At 40.8% G+C, this 13,144-nt stretch overlaps 1 protein-coding gene across 1 annotated transcript in view; it reads right to left on the bottom strand.

The window, feature by feature from the left end:
- IQCA1 (IQ motif containing with AAA domain 1) overlaps window positions 1–13,144 on the bottom strand; it is a 99,551-nt gene that overhangs the window by 43,352 nt on the left and 43,055 nt on the right. The window contains exon 7 of the mRNA XM_026048520.1: window positions 7,712–7,796. Within this exon, the coding sequence (XP_025904305.1) occupies window positions 7,712–7,796 (85 nt within the window). The remainder of the gene's footprint in view (window positions 1–7,711; window positions 7,797–13,144) is intronic.

Genomic DNA, 13,144 nt, shown 5'->3' with positions numbered 1-13,144 from the left:
GCCTCTGCAACTAAGTAGGTAGGGAAGAGAGATCTTGAGTTGTACCCAAGAGCTGGCAAATCTGTTTTTTGGCAGGTCTTGGGCATGGGAGGGGCAATTTCATAGCAGCTTGACCCATCATGCAGAGGCTGCTCAGCTATGCTGAGAGCAGTCGTGCTCGGGAGCACCAGCGAGGTGCTGACTAGGGCAATATATCATTGGGAAAGAGGTGATTTCTCCCTGTCCCAAATGGCCGGGACTTTTATGGAGTAAGACCAATTCCTGAAACCACCCAGAAGCGCAATATCCTAATGACATACAACTAAGAGCTCCCTCCTGGACTTGGACTATGAATTTGTCTTAGTGTTTTTAAGGCAGATTGATTTTTATAGAGATGGATTTTTGAGGCTGCCTTGAGGCATGTCCGATTTCCGTATTTGGCTAAAGACTGAAATGGTTCTAGTGGATGAGAAACAGAGGGCAGAAAAGCACATAGGGAGCCTAGTATTTGTGTCCCTGCAAACCTGTAGTAACTGCTATGGGTGGGGCTAAGTGAATGGTCAGTTTTGCTCTTGGCCACTAATGCTTTACCAGAGGGTAAAACTTGCTTTTCCTCCCATTTTTTTTTCCAGGCACCTTCGCTTGTGCTGCCTTGTCCAAAGATGAATTATTTGATCATTTACTGGTACAGGTAAAACAACATCTGTGGCTAGTGAAATTTATTAATGAACTGTTAATATTGACCATAGTGTAACAAACAAACTAGAAGGTTCCCAAGGTCAAGACTAATGTGTCTTGCAGCAATAAAAATATTTGTTTTCTAAAGAATGTTTTTTAATGCATTAAAGATTGGATAATGGAAGGAGGGAGACAATGACAGGCCTATACTTTGCAGTCAGTGAAATTTCATTAGTGGATTTCCCCAAGCATTTCAGTATCTTACATTTAATTAAATATGGTAATTTAAACCCCAAGCACCATTCAGTCATATCTTGCAGTGATAAGCAGTGAAGCATTTCATTCTCTTGGATAGATTTAATAGATTGACTAGAGTTCAAAATAGGTTTTCAGTGTCCCAGCAGGCCTGTTGTATCCAAAACCAACAGAGCTACGCAAAGTGTATCCTCTAGTAGATTGCACCCTTCCAGAAATCCAATCTGGTAACCTCTACCTCTAACATCTGCTCTGCCCACCTACCACAAGGTAACTGTAACCATTTGCAACATCTCAGGAGTGGGCTTATCCAGCAGGATTCCTGTAAGGATGCATCAAGTCTGCAAGAGATTTTGATTTTAGGCAGTTTGAGTTCTGCTTGCAATATGTTAAGTGTATCCAGACTCTGACTGGAAGACTAACTATCATCTTTTTATGTAGGTAAGTAATGTGGTACTGAAGAACGTTGGACATTTTGTTTTAATGAACTTATTAACTGTCCTGAGTTGCTGAACTGTCCATATATTTGTCTTTTGTTCACCTTTTGATAGTAAGGCGACAGAAAGCAGTTTTCCTCTTCAGAATCACTTGTGCGGTGTGAGCTGTGCTGCTGTCCTGAAGTGACTGCTCAATAGGATAAGAGATGAGTGATGCCTGCCATGAGTGCTGAGATGAGCTGTACAAGTGCTAAACACCTGGAGGGCAATGAAGGCCAAGTGTCTTCTTCTGCCATGGGCTTCTGCACACAGAAGGGCTCATCCAGTGGCACAGCCTGGCTGCAGGAGAGGAAAGCAAGACCAAGGCAAGCTGAGTATGGCTCCGTGACAGGGCAAACTAGGCAAGCCTGCTGGATGCCTGCTGAAGGTGCAGTGGCTTAAGGGTTACAAAGCACTAGCATGAGCTTAAAAGGGAGATAAAAGGTATTTTGGCTGTGCCAATACACCTGCTTGCAGTAGGAACACAATCTCTCATCAGCTTTGCAGGGAGAGGGAAATGTACAGTGATACAAGAAGCCACTCCATGGAGTGACTGAGGCTACAGATGGGGTAGATGCAAATAAAACCTCGACCATCTCCTTTCTGGGCCTGCGTGGGGGCTGGGGTGCCAAGCAGTTCTGTTGAACTGAAGCAAAGCCCTGTAGCTGGCAAAGCTGACAGCTTGTGGCCTTCTCTGGAGTGGCTCTTTGCCTCCCAAAAGAAAATGATGGAACAAGATAATTTTTCTTTTTTTCCTGTCAGACACCCTTTTCCTTCAATATTCTTTCAATACAGCTTCTCCAGCTCTATTTTCACCTCTGCTCTAAGCATCTCTATAATTGCAGAGGACTGGGACATGGTGTGAAGTGGGCTACATATCTAACCTTGAATGATTTGCACTCTTACACACAGAACAATTTCACCTCTTGCTACAAGGAGATGCCTGAAGAATCTGACAAAAGAAGGAGAAATAAAGGAAAGGACAAGCAAAGGTTAGTTTGAGATCCTATGCAATTCACCCACAGTATAGTACCTTTTTTTTCCCCATGAAGAAAACTTCACAGGAAAAAGTAGCTGTCTTTCTAAATTATTTGAGAGCTTTTTTTTTTTTTGCCAAGCTGCCTCTTTTTTGAATGAGGCTGAAAGTACATAAAAAACTCCTGATCTTGAGGAAGAGAATGTGCATAGGTTAAGAGTGGATGGAATTTAGCCTGCCTTTATTTTCCCCTCTGGTCTTGCTGAATGAGTTCTGCAGATCCTAGCGGTGACTTTTCTCTAGTAACTTTTCCTTGTGATGCTGGAAAGACTTTTCTGCAACTGACCTTCCATAAAAGCCAAATGACTTCTTTATTCGTGCACTATTTTGTTTCCAAACTTTTGTAGTTAAGTTGTTGCAATCCCTTTTTTTGGGGGGAAAGGCAGGGCAGGCCATTGAAAGCCAGGAAAGACTATGGAAGGAAAGGCCTGATGCTGGTGTTTGAGTCAAGTATTTGAACATCCCCCAGCTGTCTGTAGGATCCACTTGATGTCTTGTGTTCCTCAAACACTGAGTTCTTAGGAAACTTGGTGTTGGCTCTGTCAAACATACTTGAGGTATCTATTTTGAGAATAAGCACTTCCTCATCCCTTGTAAGAAGAGCTGGCTGGACTTGCATTTATTAGTGGTGGGGGCATAAATGAAAAGCAGTGACAGAATGAATTCAGGACCCTCCCAGAACCTTGAAAATCTGTCCCCCAAAACATTCTGAATATACACATTTAAGCACAAAGCCTACTGCTCCTAGGAACTTTCTTTGAGTGTTCTTCAGGGAGAAACTTTTGAAATGAAAAACAAAGCTGCTGCTGCAAGAAAACAGGCCTGTATGCATGTCAAGTGCACAATAATATTTCAAAATAGATTCTTCCGAAAAACCTGGCATCCAGTGTCTGTCTTGGTTCCTGGGGCTGTTGTAAAAATTGTGGAAAACAGATGACGTGTGACCACTTTGGGAAATGCTAAGAAAAATTCCTTTTCCTTTGCACCCAGGAGTGGATTGTGGTATGCCCCTTCCCTAGCAGAGAAGGGAACTTGCAATAAAATACCTGAGGACTAATCTCATCAAGAATAGCTTGCACTCAGGCATAGGTGTAAGTGTGGTCCCAAGTCCTTTGAAATAATATCTATGCAAGCCTTAACATTTACCACATCTACTTTGTTGGCAATAAGGGCTATAATGTCTAGTTCCTAAGCTGTATGGAGTGTTTGAGGCAGGTGGAAATGCCATGTCCTTATGTCCCAGGGTAATGTGCTAACTATGGGACTATCCATTTGTGTTCCTACTATATCATACAGATTTGGTAAACATGTTCTTTCCCTCATCCTTTCTAGCTTTAGGACACTTAATGACAACTCCTTTTACAAGATGACCATTTCTGTAAGCTGATATTATTTTTTCAAGTAGGAGACCTTTTCATTAATTATGGTATGTTGGGACTCTGTCCTATTAAGCTAGCTGAGGGGGCTAGTGGTTTGGATTTATCTGACAGGTATATCCATTTGTGTAGCTTTAATATTTCTTCTCCTGGGAGGTCATTTCTGAATATTGTTTACTTTCAGATGTGCTCCTATATGCAAAATTTAAGCTATTAAAAAAAAATCCCAGTGATCTGTGTTGCAGGAATGGCTTGAAAATGATGGGTGGGATTGCACAGCTTCATGGAGACTTGCAGGATCTTTGCTGGTTTGAAGTCTGTCACGCATTTCAGTAAATGGCCTTGTCTTTCTGTTTGGCAGATGTCCCCCAAATGTGCTTTAACTCATTGGTGTACGATTCACTCATTCTTCTGCCCATTTTCTGGCAAACACGTCAATACATTAATCTGTTAAACACGATTATGGAAAAAATGTGAGCTTGGCTTGCTGTGGGTATCTAATGAAGAGGATGGGAGAGGCAAAAGGGCTTTTTGATACTATCTAACTTTAGACCTACCACCTAGCCTACTAATTTCAGCCCAGAGATACAAGCCTTAGTGTTCAGGGGGTGGCAGGGAGCCTCTGAACTAGGAGTTTGCTTGCTGAATGACTTGGCTGTGGTGGTGTTCCATGGAGGTGAATACCTCCATCATAATTGTACATATGTACCAAAAGATGCTATGTTGGTGTATTACTTGTCAGGATAAAGATGCATTTGCAGAACTCGGGGCAGTCAGTGCAACTCCACAGTGACTTTTTGAGTAAGCCTGACTTTTTAAAGCTGTTCCTGAGGCATTTATTTGGTAAAAGTGAGTAACATAGCAGGGGAGTGTGTGTGTGTGAAGAGTGCAGTACTTCTATAATAGCATTTTACTGTATTCCTGGGAAATAGTGGAGAATATTAAATATTAAGTAAGTGCAGGAGGTCTCTTGCACTGCCATTCACAAATGAATTCCTGGGACTCATAAGGATATTTAGTTGATGGTAATAATGAATACTAATTTGTGGTATGGGACTTGTGCGCTAAGTGAAGATCTGGAGCATGTGTCTGCACAGCAACAACCATATACTAATTTAGCCCGTTTCTCAATGAGCAAATGTTTCTTTCTGATAAGCTGCTGAAGATTGGAAATCAGGGAGTGGATGGAGAGAGGGAGAATGATGTGCATGTTAAGTGGCAAACCTTTTGGCTTGTTTTCATAGTGAGGAGACTTAATGAACTACAGAAACAAATCATAATTTTGTTGGCAGCAGTAGAAAGATTTTGCATCTGATGATTATCTTTGGAGCAAAACACAAAGCCATTAGGAAGAGACATCTGCAGCAGATGCTGTGAGATTATATTGATTTAGCAGAAAATCTTAAATTTCTCTTGAACAGTATGTGAAGAAGCAGAGAAAAGCAGTTCTGCTCAGTCAAGAGACAGTATGTATTTTTCCAATAGCTGAATACTTTGTGACAGGATCTCTTTGGCATGCATTTTGGAAAAGTATTTGCGAAATGTCATGGAAGCAGTTTGTGCAGAAGGCCAGCTGCATTACAAAGTCAAGTAAGGTCAGAGTTGTCAAAGAACAAAGAAATATAGAAAGTATAATAATGCAGCAATGATTCGTGAAGTGATTAATTTGTATTTTATTTTCCCCGAAGTGTCTTTACCTAAGTCTTATAAAATGCTCACTTTTTAAATACAGTTCTGTCCTGATTTTTCATGGAGTTTAACTTGAGAGTAACCAACCCATGCACAAGAGGTAATATATACAAGAAGTGACATCTAGTCTCCCCCAAAGTCAAGGGCAAAACTCCTATTAACTTCAATGGGGCCAGGATTTCATTTACTATGTTGCCTAATAGACCAGAGTGAAGCAAAACCAGTTGCCTTTGGGATTTTTAATATGCAGGATGACTCAGATGAAGAAAAATATTTTACTTGTCTGACATTCAGGTACAATCATGAACTTACTGAATTTCTTTTCATGCCACCCTCGCTCTGAGTATCTATTAAGAGTAAGGGAAAGGCATTCTGCTCTGTTATATTGTTTTAATGGAAAGAAAAGAAGGGGTCCAGGAAACTCTTCAAAATCAGATAATTTCCAGTGAAAACTAGCTGGGAAAGTAGGTATATATTTGTCCAGGTATTTTTCTTTTATGGGGGGGGGGGGAAGGCAGTAAAACAATCTCTCTAGGCTTTAGACTCCCTTTGTTTTTTATGCAAAGAGAAAGCAGATGCTCAGGAAAGGCAGAAAAAATAGCTGAAGGCGGCAATTCAAAGCTGGATTTAGGACAGGGAAAATATTTCTCCCGAATCTACCACCATATCCAGTTTTGTTCAGTATAATTTCATGTCACATTTTCTTTTGGATTTGTTTATTTGTCGTGTTGTTGGCAGGTCTAATTAGCATCACGTCCCCTGAAGCTGCCTTCAGTAATAAGCCATACCTGCTGGGCAGCTCCCCGGCTGCTTAGAACAGCCAACAAAGCCCTCTTGACTCGGGCATGTGTTTCTACTTTAGAGGCTGAAAACTTAATGGGCTGATCCCCTTTGCTCAGTCTGGCAGGGAACAAGAGAGCAACTTAGAGGCAGAGACCTGCAGGGTTGACCTTAGTGTACACGGAACCGGCCTAAAACCAGGAGTATACGCTGAGCTCAGTTCTGGGAGGCACGGTGAGCTATTTGTAGCAGTTTTCTTGTGTATTTTTCTAGTAAAAGGAACTAATGGTTAGAGTACTGTGCTATGCTGGGCTGGGCTGTATTTACATCTCCCAAAACCACGTACATCCTGCTGGAATGCCCTGGGCTCTTCCCTATGATTCTGGGAAGGACTGAATCCAAAATGCTGTTTTATTAGACTTGTGTTAGGTCATCAGCTGCAAGCAGCTAATGAATGCAAGACTGTCTCAACAGGGGACCTTTATTATAAGGACTGTAGAGGTCAGTTTGTGGCTCTTTAGTTTTTCTAGCCCTCTAGTAGCTATCACGCCTGGTTCACGTGGGCCTAATTCTGCCCCTGTGTGCAGGGCCTCGTGTTCCTTTTACAACAGATTCATCCTGTTAAAATCCTTGTAGGGGGTGGAAATGACTGAGTGCCAACTGCTGCATTTAGTGCTTCAAGTGCACTTAATCGCCTGTTCTGTGTGACACCCAGATCAGAGGAAGAGATTATTAGATTTTTTTCTTTAGCTGGAGAAACCAGAAAAGAATGTTTACCAAGAAAAACAACAGATTGTTGCAAAAAGACAAACTAAGATGGTAAGAGATAAACAAGATCAACTAAAATACTTCCTTCACTTGAACTTGCCCCTTGTTCAGCTAGCTTAATGGATCCTTGGCACTAAATCAAGGCTTAGGCTCACCTGCGTAAGTAACTTTTCTGGTTCAAATAACCTAATTAACAGTGGACTGTGCTGGTAATGAATGTAGACATGCTGGAACCAATTTCATCTTCTGAGGTTAACCAAATTTTGTAGCTTTGTAAATTTAAAGGTTCTTTAGGGTTATATGGTTTGATAATAATTTTCAGTAGTGGCCAGAACCAGCCTGACTACACGGATTCTGTAGCGAGCCCTTTGCAGTTGTTTGCATTGCAGACATTTATCTGGGATAACCCGCACGTCTGAGCATCTTGAGACGTGATTAGGCAGCTGCATCCTCCAAACATGGAACAAATTTTGGTACATGAGCAATTTTTGGTATATGAGCTTTGTGGTTTACCCCAGAAGATGGTCCTTTCAGCCCCAGCAAAAGGCTCTGTAAACACAACGTTTTAGTGTTCTGGGCTATTTTTATAAATAATTGGTACTTAAATGCACATGTTTTGTTGTTATTCTTTTTCCAATCCTATTACCCTTTCATATTAAAGAATGTCACAGTACCTGCTCTGGTGTTTTTTGAGAAAAAGCAGCTGTTGAACCTCCTGCTTCTTCAGTAGGATAGTCAGGAAACTTGCCAACGATGTTCCTGTGTAAGAAACAAATGATGAATTTTTTTCATTGAATTGGGAAAAGGTTTTAGAGTATAGGGGAGCACACCCTTGTCTCCTATTTTAAGATGTAGAGAACTGTCCTCTAAAACTGTTTATCATTATCGTGGGTGTCTTCGGGCAGAATCTGTAGATTCATTTAAGCAATTAACAACTTGGATCTCTTGTCATGTGGCTCATCAAATACTGAATGTTCTTGAGGACAGCTTGAATCACTTGGGGAGGAGGAGTGCTGAGCTGCTGCATGTTGAAACTAGTCCTGCTGAAGTTAGGAGGAGCTTGGTCACTGACATAAGCTCTCGCGAATCCTGTGAAATGTGAGGTTTTCACTCAGCTGCCTGCCCTGACCATCTCCCAGAGGTTACCACTCTTAACTGAAGTGGCAGCTGAAGCACGGGACTGTAGGACACCTTCATAGTCTATAGTCTTGGTTTAAAGTGCTGATTTATAGATCTACTTTCAGCATCTAATGCTTTTTGTTTTCCTTTGACATGAATGATTTGGAGGTGGGGTGGGGAATCTGTTTTTGACCTGCAAATTCCAGGTAGTTTCTGTAGAAGGATCCCCACCCTCTAAAACTGGAAGTTGAGGAGGGGTAATGAATGGCTTTGTGCTGCAGTATCATAGATCATGTGTGTAACGCTGTTTCCAGACCTTTCAGGGAGAGATTAAAAGACAGAAATAATTACAGCTCAATTACATAGATAAGAATCTTTCCCTGCTTTCACCTCTGTAGATATTTTGAATTCTATCAGTTTGATTATCTGCTTTTTGATTATTTCAGTAAGATTTTCTGTTCCAAAGAAAATTCTGACACTTTAGAAAAATGTTTTTGCTGCTTTCAAATAAAAGGGTAACATTTCTTCTAAATGAAGTGAAATCTCCCTTGAGAAGATAACTCAGGTCAGTAGGACTCATAAAAATCATTTCTGTTTTTGAAAACAAGTGATACCTTTAGGGACTTTCCTAGTCTGCTATTATAAAGTAAACTCAGTTTTAGACTGACATCCTTGGAACAGAGGATCTGCTGTGTTTCTATAGGCCTGTGTCTATGGTTTGGATCCTGCCTCTAGTCTTAAAGCAATACCAATCACAAAAGAATAAACAAACATTTGTCTGTTATTGTAGGCAGTCTGACTTGTATGTTCAACAATTACGGCTTCTATATGGAAACAGATGCAACATTTTGGTCATTGCATTCCCAGAAACCAGCCGGCACAAACGAAGGGATGTTGTTGTTGGGTGTGTGTGTGTTCAAGCCTAGCAAGAAAAGGCTTTTAAGCTCCTAAGAAACTGGATCATCTCATTTGTTTAATGGTAGGCCATACTTCATTTTTATGAACAGACAGAAAAACAGTTTATTTTTCTATTAAATGCACCATTCTCTTTTAAATATTGCTACAAGTCTGGCTTCAGCAACAATGTTCTTAATCTGGTGTTAAAGTTGTTGTTACTTTATTAATGGTAACTGGGAGGCAGGAAAGACAATATTTGCTGTGGATGATGTATCAGCCAGTCCACTCTGATGTTTTATCAATGCCAACTTTCAATATATATTAGCAGTAGATTTGATATTTGTGTTGGCCTTTATTTTCAAATTATTTATTACTCTCTAGGTAATGGAAATATTTGCCCTTTGAAAATGTTTGCTGAGTATATATCTGATTGTCTTGGAAATTCACCATTGAAATCTCCAAGTTGGAATTGGCTCTAGTTGTTTATAATCTGTATTTTCTGTATTTTTCTTCTGCCCAGTTAGTACAATTGTTTAGGATATGGTGCATCTCACCTTTTTGCAGCAGCTCCAGCAATTACTTACATTGCAAAAATAATCAGAGGTGACTAGAAAGTAATGTCAAGCTTTCCCTGTAGCTGTGTAAAAAGTGCCAGCCCATTTACTGATGAGTTGTCTGTCCGAGGACAAGGTCTTTTGGTTGAGGGCAATGGAGAATGTCAGTTCCCGGGGTCATCAGTGACCTGCGAGCAGGCAGCTACCAAGGATTTCGGTCATGCTAATTCTGTGGGGACATTTGTTATTCCTTTCTAGCCTTCCTCCTCTCCTGTGTACTGCGGCCTGGCATATCAATCGCTGTCCAGTGGTCATGGAGCATTATTCCTAAGTTGTTTCACTATCCGATTCCTTGTGGGTTTTCTTCTTTCTGTTCTAGGTTTAAATGGTTACAGCTTCAATCTTGTAATGCCAGGAAAACTTGCAGGGCTCTTAGAGCCAAACTGCACTCTCTGGATTTAGAGGTTAAGCCAGGGGTTTGCTGGGACTGTAAAACTATATAGAAAATTCTGCTACTGATCTTCCAGGTAAGAAGCATTTTGAACAGAATCTCAACTTTCTGTTCCCATTGCTTCTTGGGCAGCACTTGGCTCTAAGAGGCATCACAGTGGGTTGAAAGTCATGCACTTGTAATTGGATGCTATTTTGGGTCTGAACTGCGCTGGAATTTGAATTTTGATAATGCCAAAACACTGGGATAAAACGAGCAGCTAGCAAGCAATACATGAACAGCCTTGCAGTATTTCTATACCCTCATTCCACTGGATCTGCATCTTGTCTTCTGCGCCCTGAAGGCTTCACTAGGCATGGCCCAGCTTAAAGCCAGGGAACATTTCTTAAGCTAGGTGGATCATTCTAAAAATGTGGAATGATTTTCAAGTTATTTTACTGTAATTTTACGATAAAACGTACCTGTAATCTAGCTGCATGCTCCCCCTGAAAAAGGAATGCTGTTCAAAAGAAAACTGGTGGTCAAGAAAGTCTGTGCATTTGGTTGCATGTTGATGGGGAAAGGAGAATGTAGGAAATAGCTTAAGCTCTTGGTAAAACGAGCATTAGAGTGCATAAAGTATTTGAGAGAATCAGTACATGTCAAACACCTAGTTTTGTGGCAAATCAAAACTCAATGAATCTGTTACTTATTACCATTTTGACGTTTTCAGGAAAAAAATCTAATTGTGCTTTTCCAGTATCTCATAAAAATGTGCAAATGCCAGAATTGGAAGAAGCAACTCTTATTTTCAACTTGATTGCTTCACTGGGAGGACTGGCAAAGTGTTAAAGACAGCAAGAAAAAGCAGAAGCAAATTCCGCTGTAACTGTTAGATTTCATATGGAGAAGGTAGTTCTAGTAAAACTGTTTGCCTAAAAGAACAAATAAAACCTGCAGTAAGCATGGCTGCTCCATAGGGCTGGACTCAGAATAAGATGAAACTTAATGGCAGGGCAAAGAAAATTCATCCGTGTGATCCAAACTTGAGTAGCAGCAGCTGCCTTGAGAGCTCTTTAGAGTCTAAGGGCCACAAAACCTGTTACTTCCCAGTCTGCTGGCAAGCAGCTGATGGGTCTTTGGAGGAGACTTACTCCCTGGTGTGTATTCACAGAGGAGTGAGTAAAATAAAGGCACCACTGAATGGAAATTTATGTGAGGCTTGCTGGCACCGCTGCAAATCAAAGTCATGAGTGCCAAACAGCTCCTGGTAGGCGAAATACCTTTCTTTAGGTTAGAGCCACAGCTTTAATGCAACCAGTAAATGCATCTGTCCTGCTAAGGACATTGCTGAAAGACTACGGAGATGGAGCCTTTAGAAGCTGTGACGTGTGGGAAACGCATTACTTTTCTGGAGAACAGGAAAATCCTTTCAATGAGAGCATAGCATGGGCTTGGTAATCAGCTTTACAGAAAAGCCATCTAATTAGAAAGAATGGGAGTCCTTAATTTATATCAGAGCTGTTTAGACAGAAGAGAAAGGGGATGTGCAAAGATGGAGAGGAGAAAAGAGGCTGCTTTCCCAGCTAAGAAAGAAAAGGATCTAATGAGTTTTTTCTGTTTCTCTAGATATGTCTCGTCTGGTGCTTTCCCCTCCTCTCTGCTGCCCCTCATTTGAGAAGCATTTCTATTCTTCCATATTTTCCCTCTATTTCATATTGCTCGAGGATGGTTATAGTTAAGGCTAAATATGGCTGTTGATTTATGAGAACACATCATTGACTTGAACATTTTTTTGTGGTAATAGACTCAACAAGTTAGTAGCTACTCTGTTCTCTGGCGTGGTTTTACATGTGTTGCTCTTTTTGGCCATGACTTCCCTAGCTAATTGCATAAAAGACCTTGTCAGGAAAATAAAAAATTGTTCTTTGGAGGATAAAGAATGTTTAACTCTTTTCAGGGTAAGAAAGGATGTGGGATGTGTACAGAAAAGGCATGAATGATGGCTGTACATTGTAGGTGGAGGGACAGCAGTGTTATGCACAGAAAATGAATAAAAAACCAAGGGCGGGGGCACCCTTTAAAGAAACCCTGCTTTGCTTTGTAACTCCTGCCAGTTTCTGAAATCCCACCTGATATGGCTTCTCTCAAACTGCTTAAATAGCTGTCTTGATTTATTCTAGGTGTCTTTGCTGCTGCATTTTTCTTCCCTTTTGTGTGTGCACTTTCTTTAGCTTTTTGAAAATCACTTCCAGAATAAATAACCTAGACAAATACAGAATTTCCCATAAAGCAAGATCAATTTCCACCGGCTGCTTGTCATCTTTAATGGGTTTGGACACAAGCAGATTAGAACTGGCGTTTTATTTAAGGTTCTGATCCTCCGAGTGTTTGCTTGTGTGTGATAGTTATGCTAGGAAGCAGTTCAGTGGGGTGACTTGCAGTGAATCCACCCAAAGAGCTGGAACCTCTCTTTGTTGTGCTAGATAAATATTCTGCTTTCAAGTGCTGCAAGGCCAGCAATGTGCAAGGAGAAGCCTTTCTGAGGAGGAAGGACTGAAGAAAAGGTTTGTGGGGAAAGGTGATACCCTTTATTATAGCAACTGCCATAATTAGAAACAATAGATGGTCTTCTGGGTGTACCCAATACTTTCTGTAGATATGAAATGGCAGAAGTAAGCTTCAAAGCCAAGTCAGATTGGGGAAGGGTTGTTGGAGAGGATAGATCTAAGTGTGGAATGTGGTAATTCTCTGATAGTTTTATTATATGCAATACTGTAGGCCAGGAAAGGTAGACCTTTGGCTGACCCAGCACGGTTGTTCTTAAGCTTCTTGAGTTCTCTTTCTGAGTTAAATAATTACTCTTCTTTGTAATGAGAACAGAATTTTCCTTTTCCTTCTGCTCTTTTAAGACAAGAATAAGTAATTAGTGTATTGGGGAGAAAAAGGAGCAATCTGTTACCTTTCAGACAGGCCTAGGCGATGATCAGCTTTTTCTGCCAGGACTTCTGCTTCCCCTATCTCCTGCTGAGCCATGAGGAAAAACATAGGGAAAAGGCTTTTTTTGGCTTATGGGTAATGTCAAAATTCTGACAAAAATTGATCTA

Source organism: Nothoprocta perdicaria, unplaced genomic scaffold (genome assembly GCF_003342845.1).
Source record: "Nothoprocta perdicaria isolate Ctin4 unplaced genomic scaffold, notPer1 scaffold_11, whole genome shotgun sequence".
Classification (NCBI taxonomy): domain Eukaryota; kingdom Metazoa; phylum Chordata; class Aves; order Tinamiformes; family Tinamidae; genus Nothoprocta; species Nothoprocta perdicaria.
This window is presented reverse-complemented; position numbering and strand designations above follow the sequence as displayed.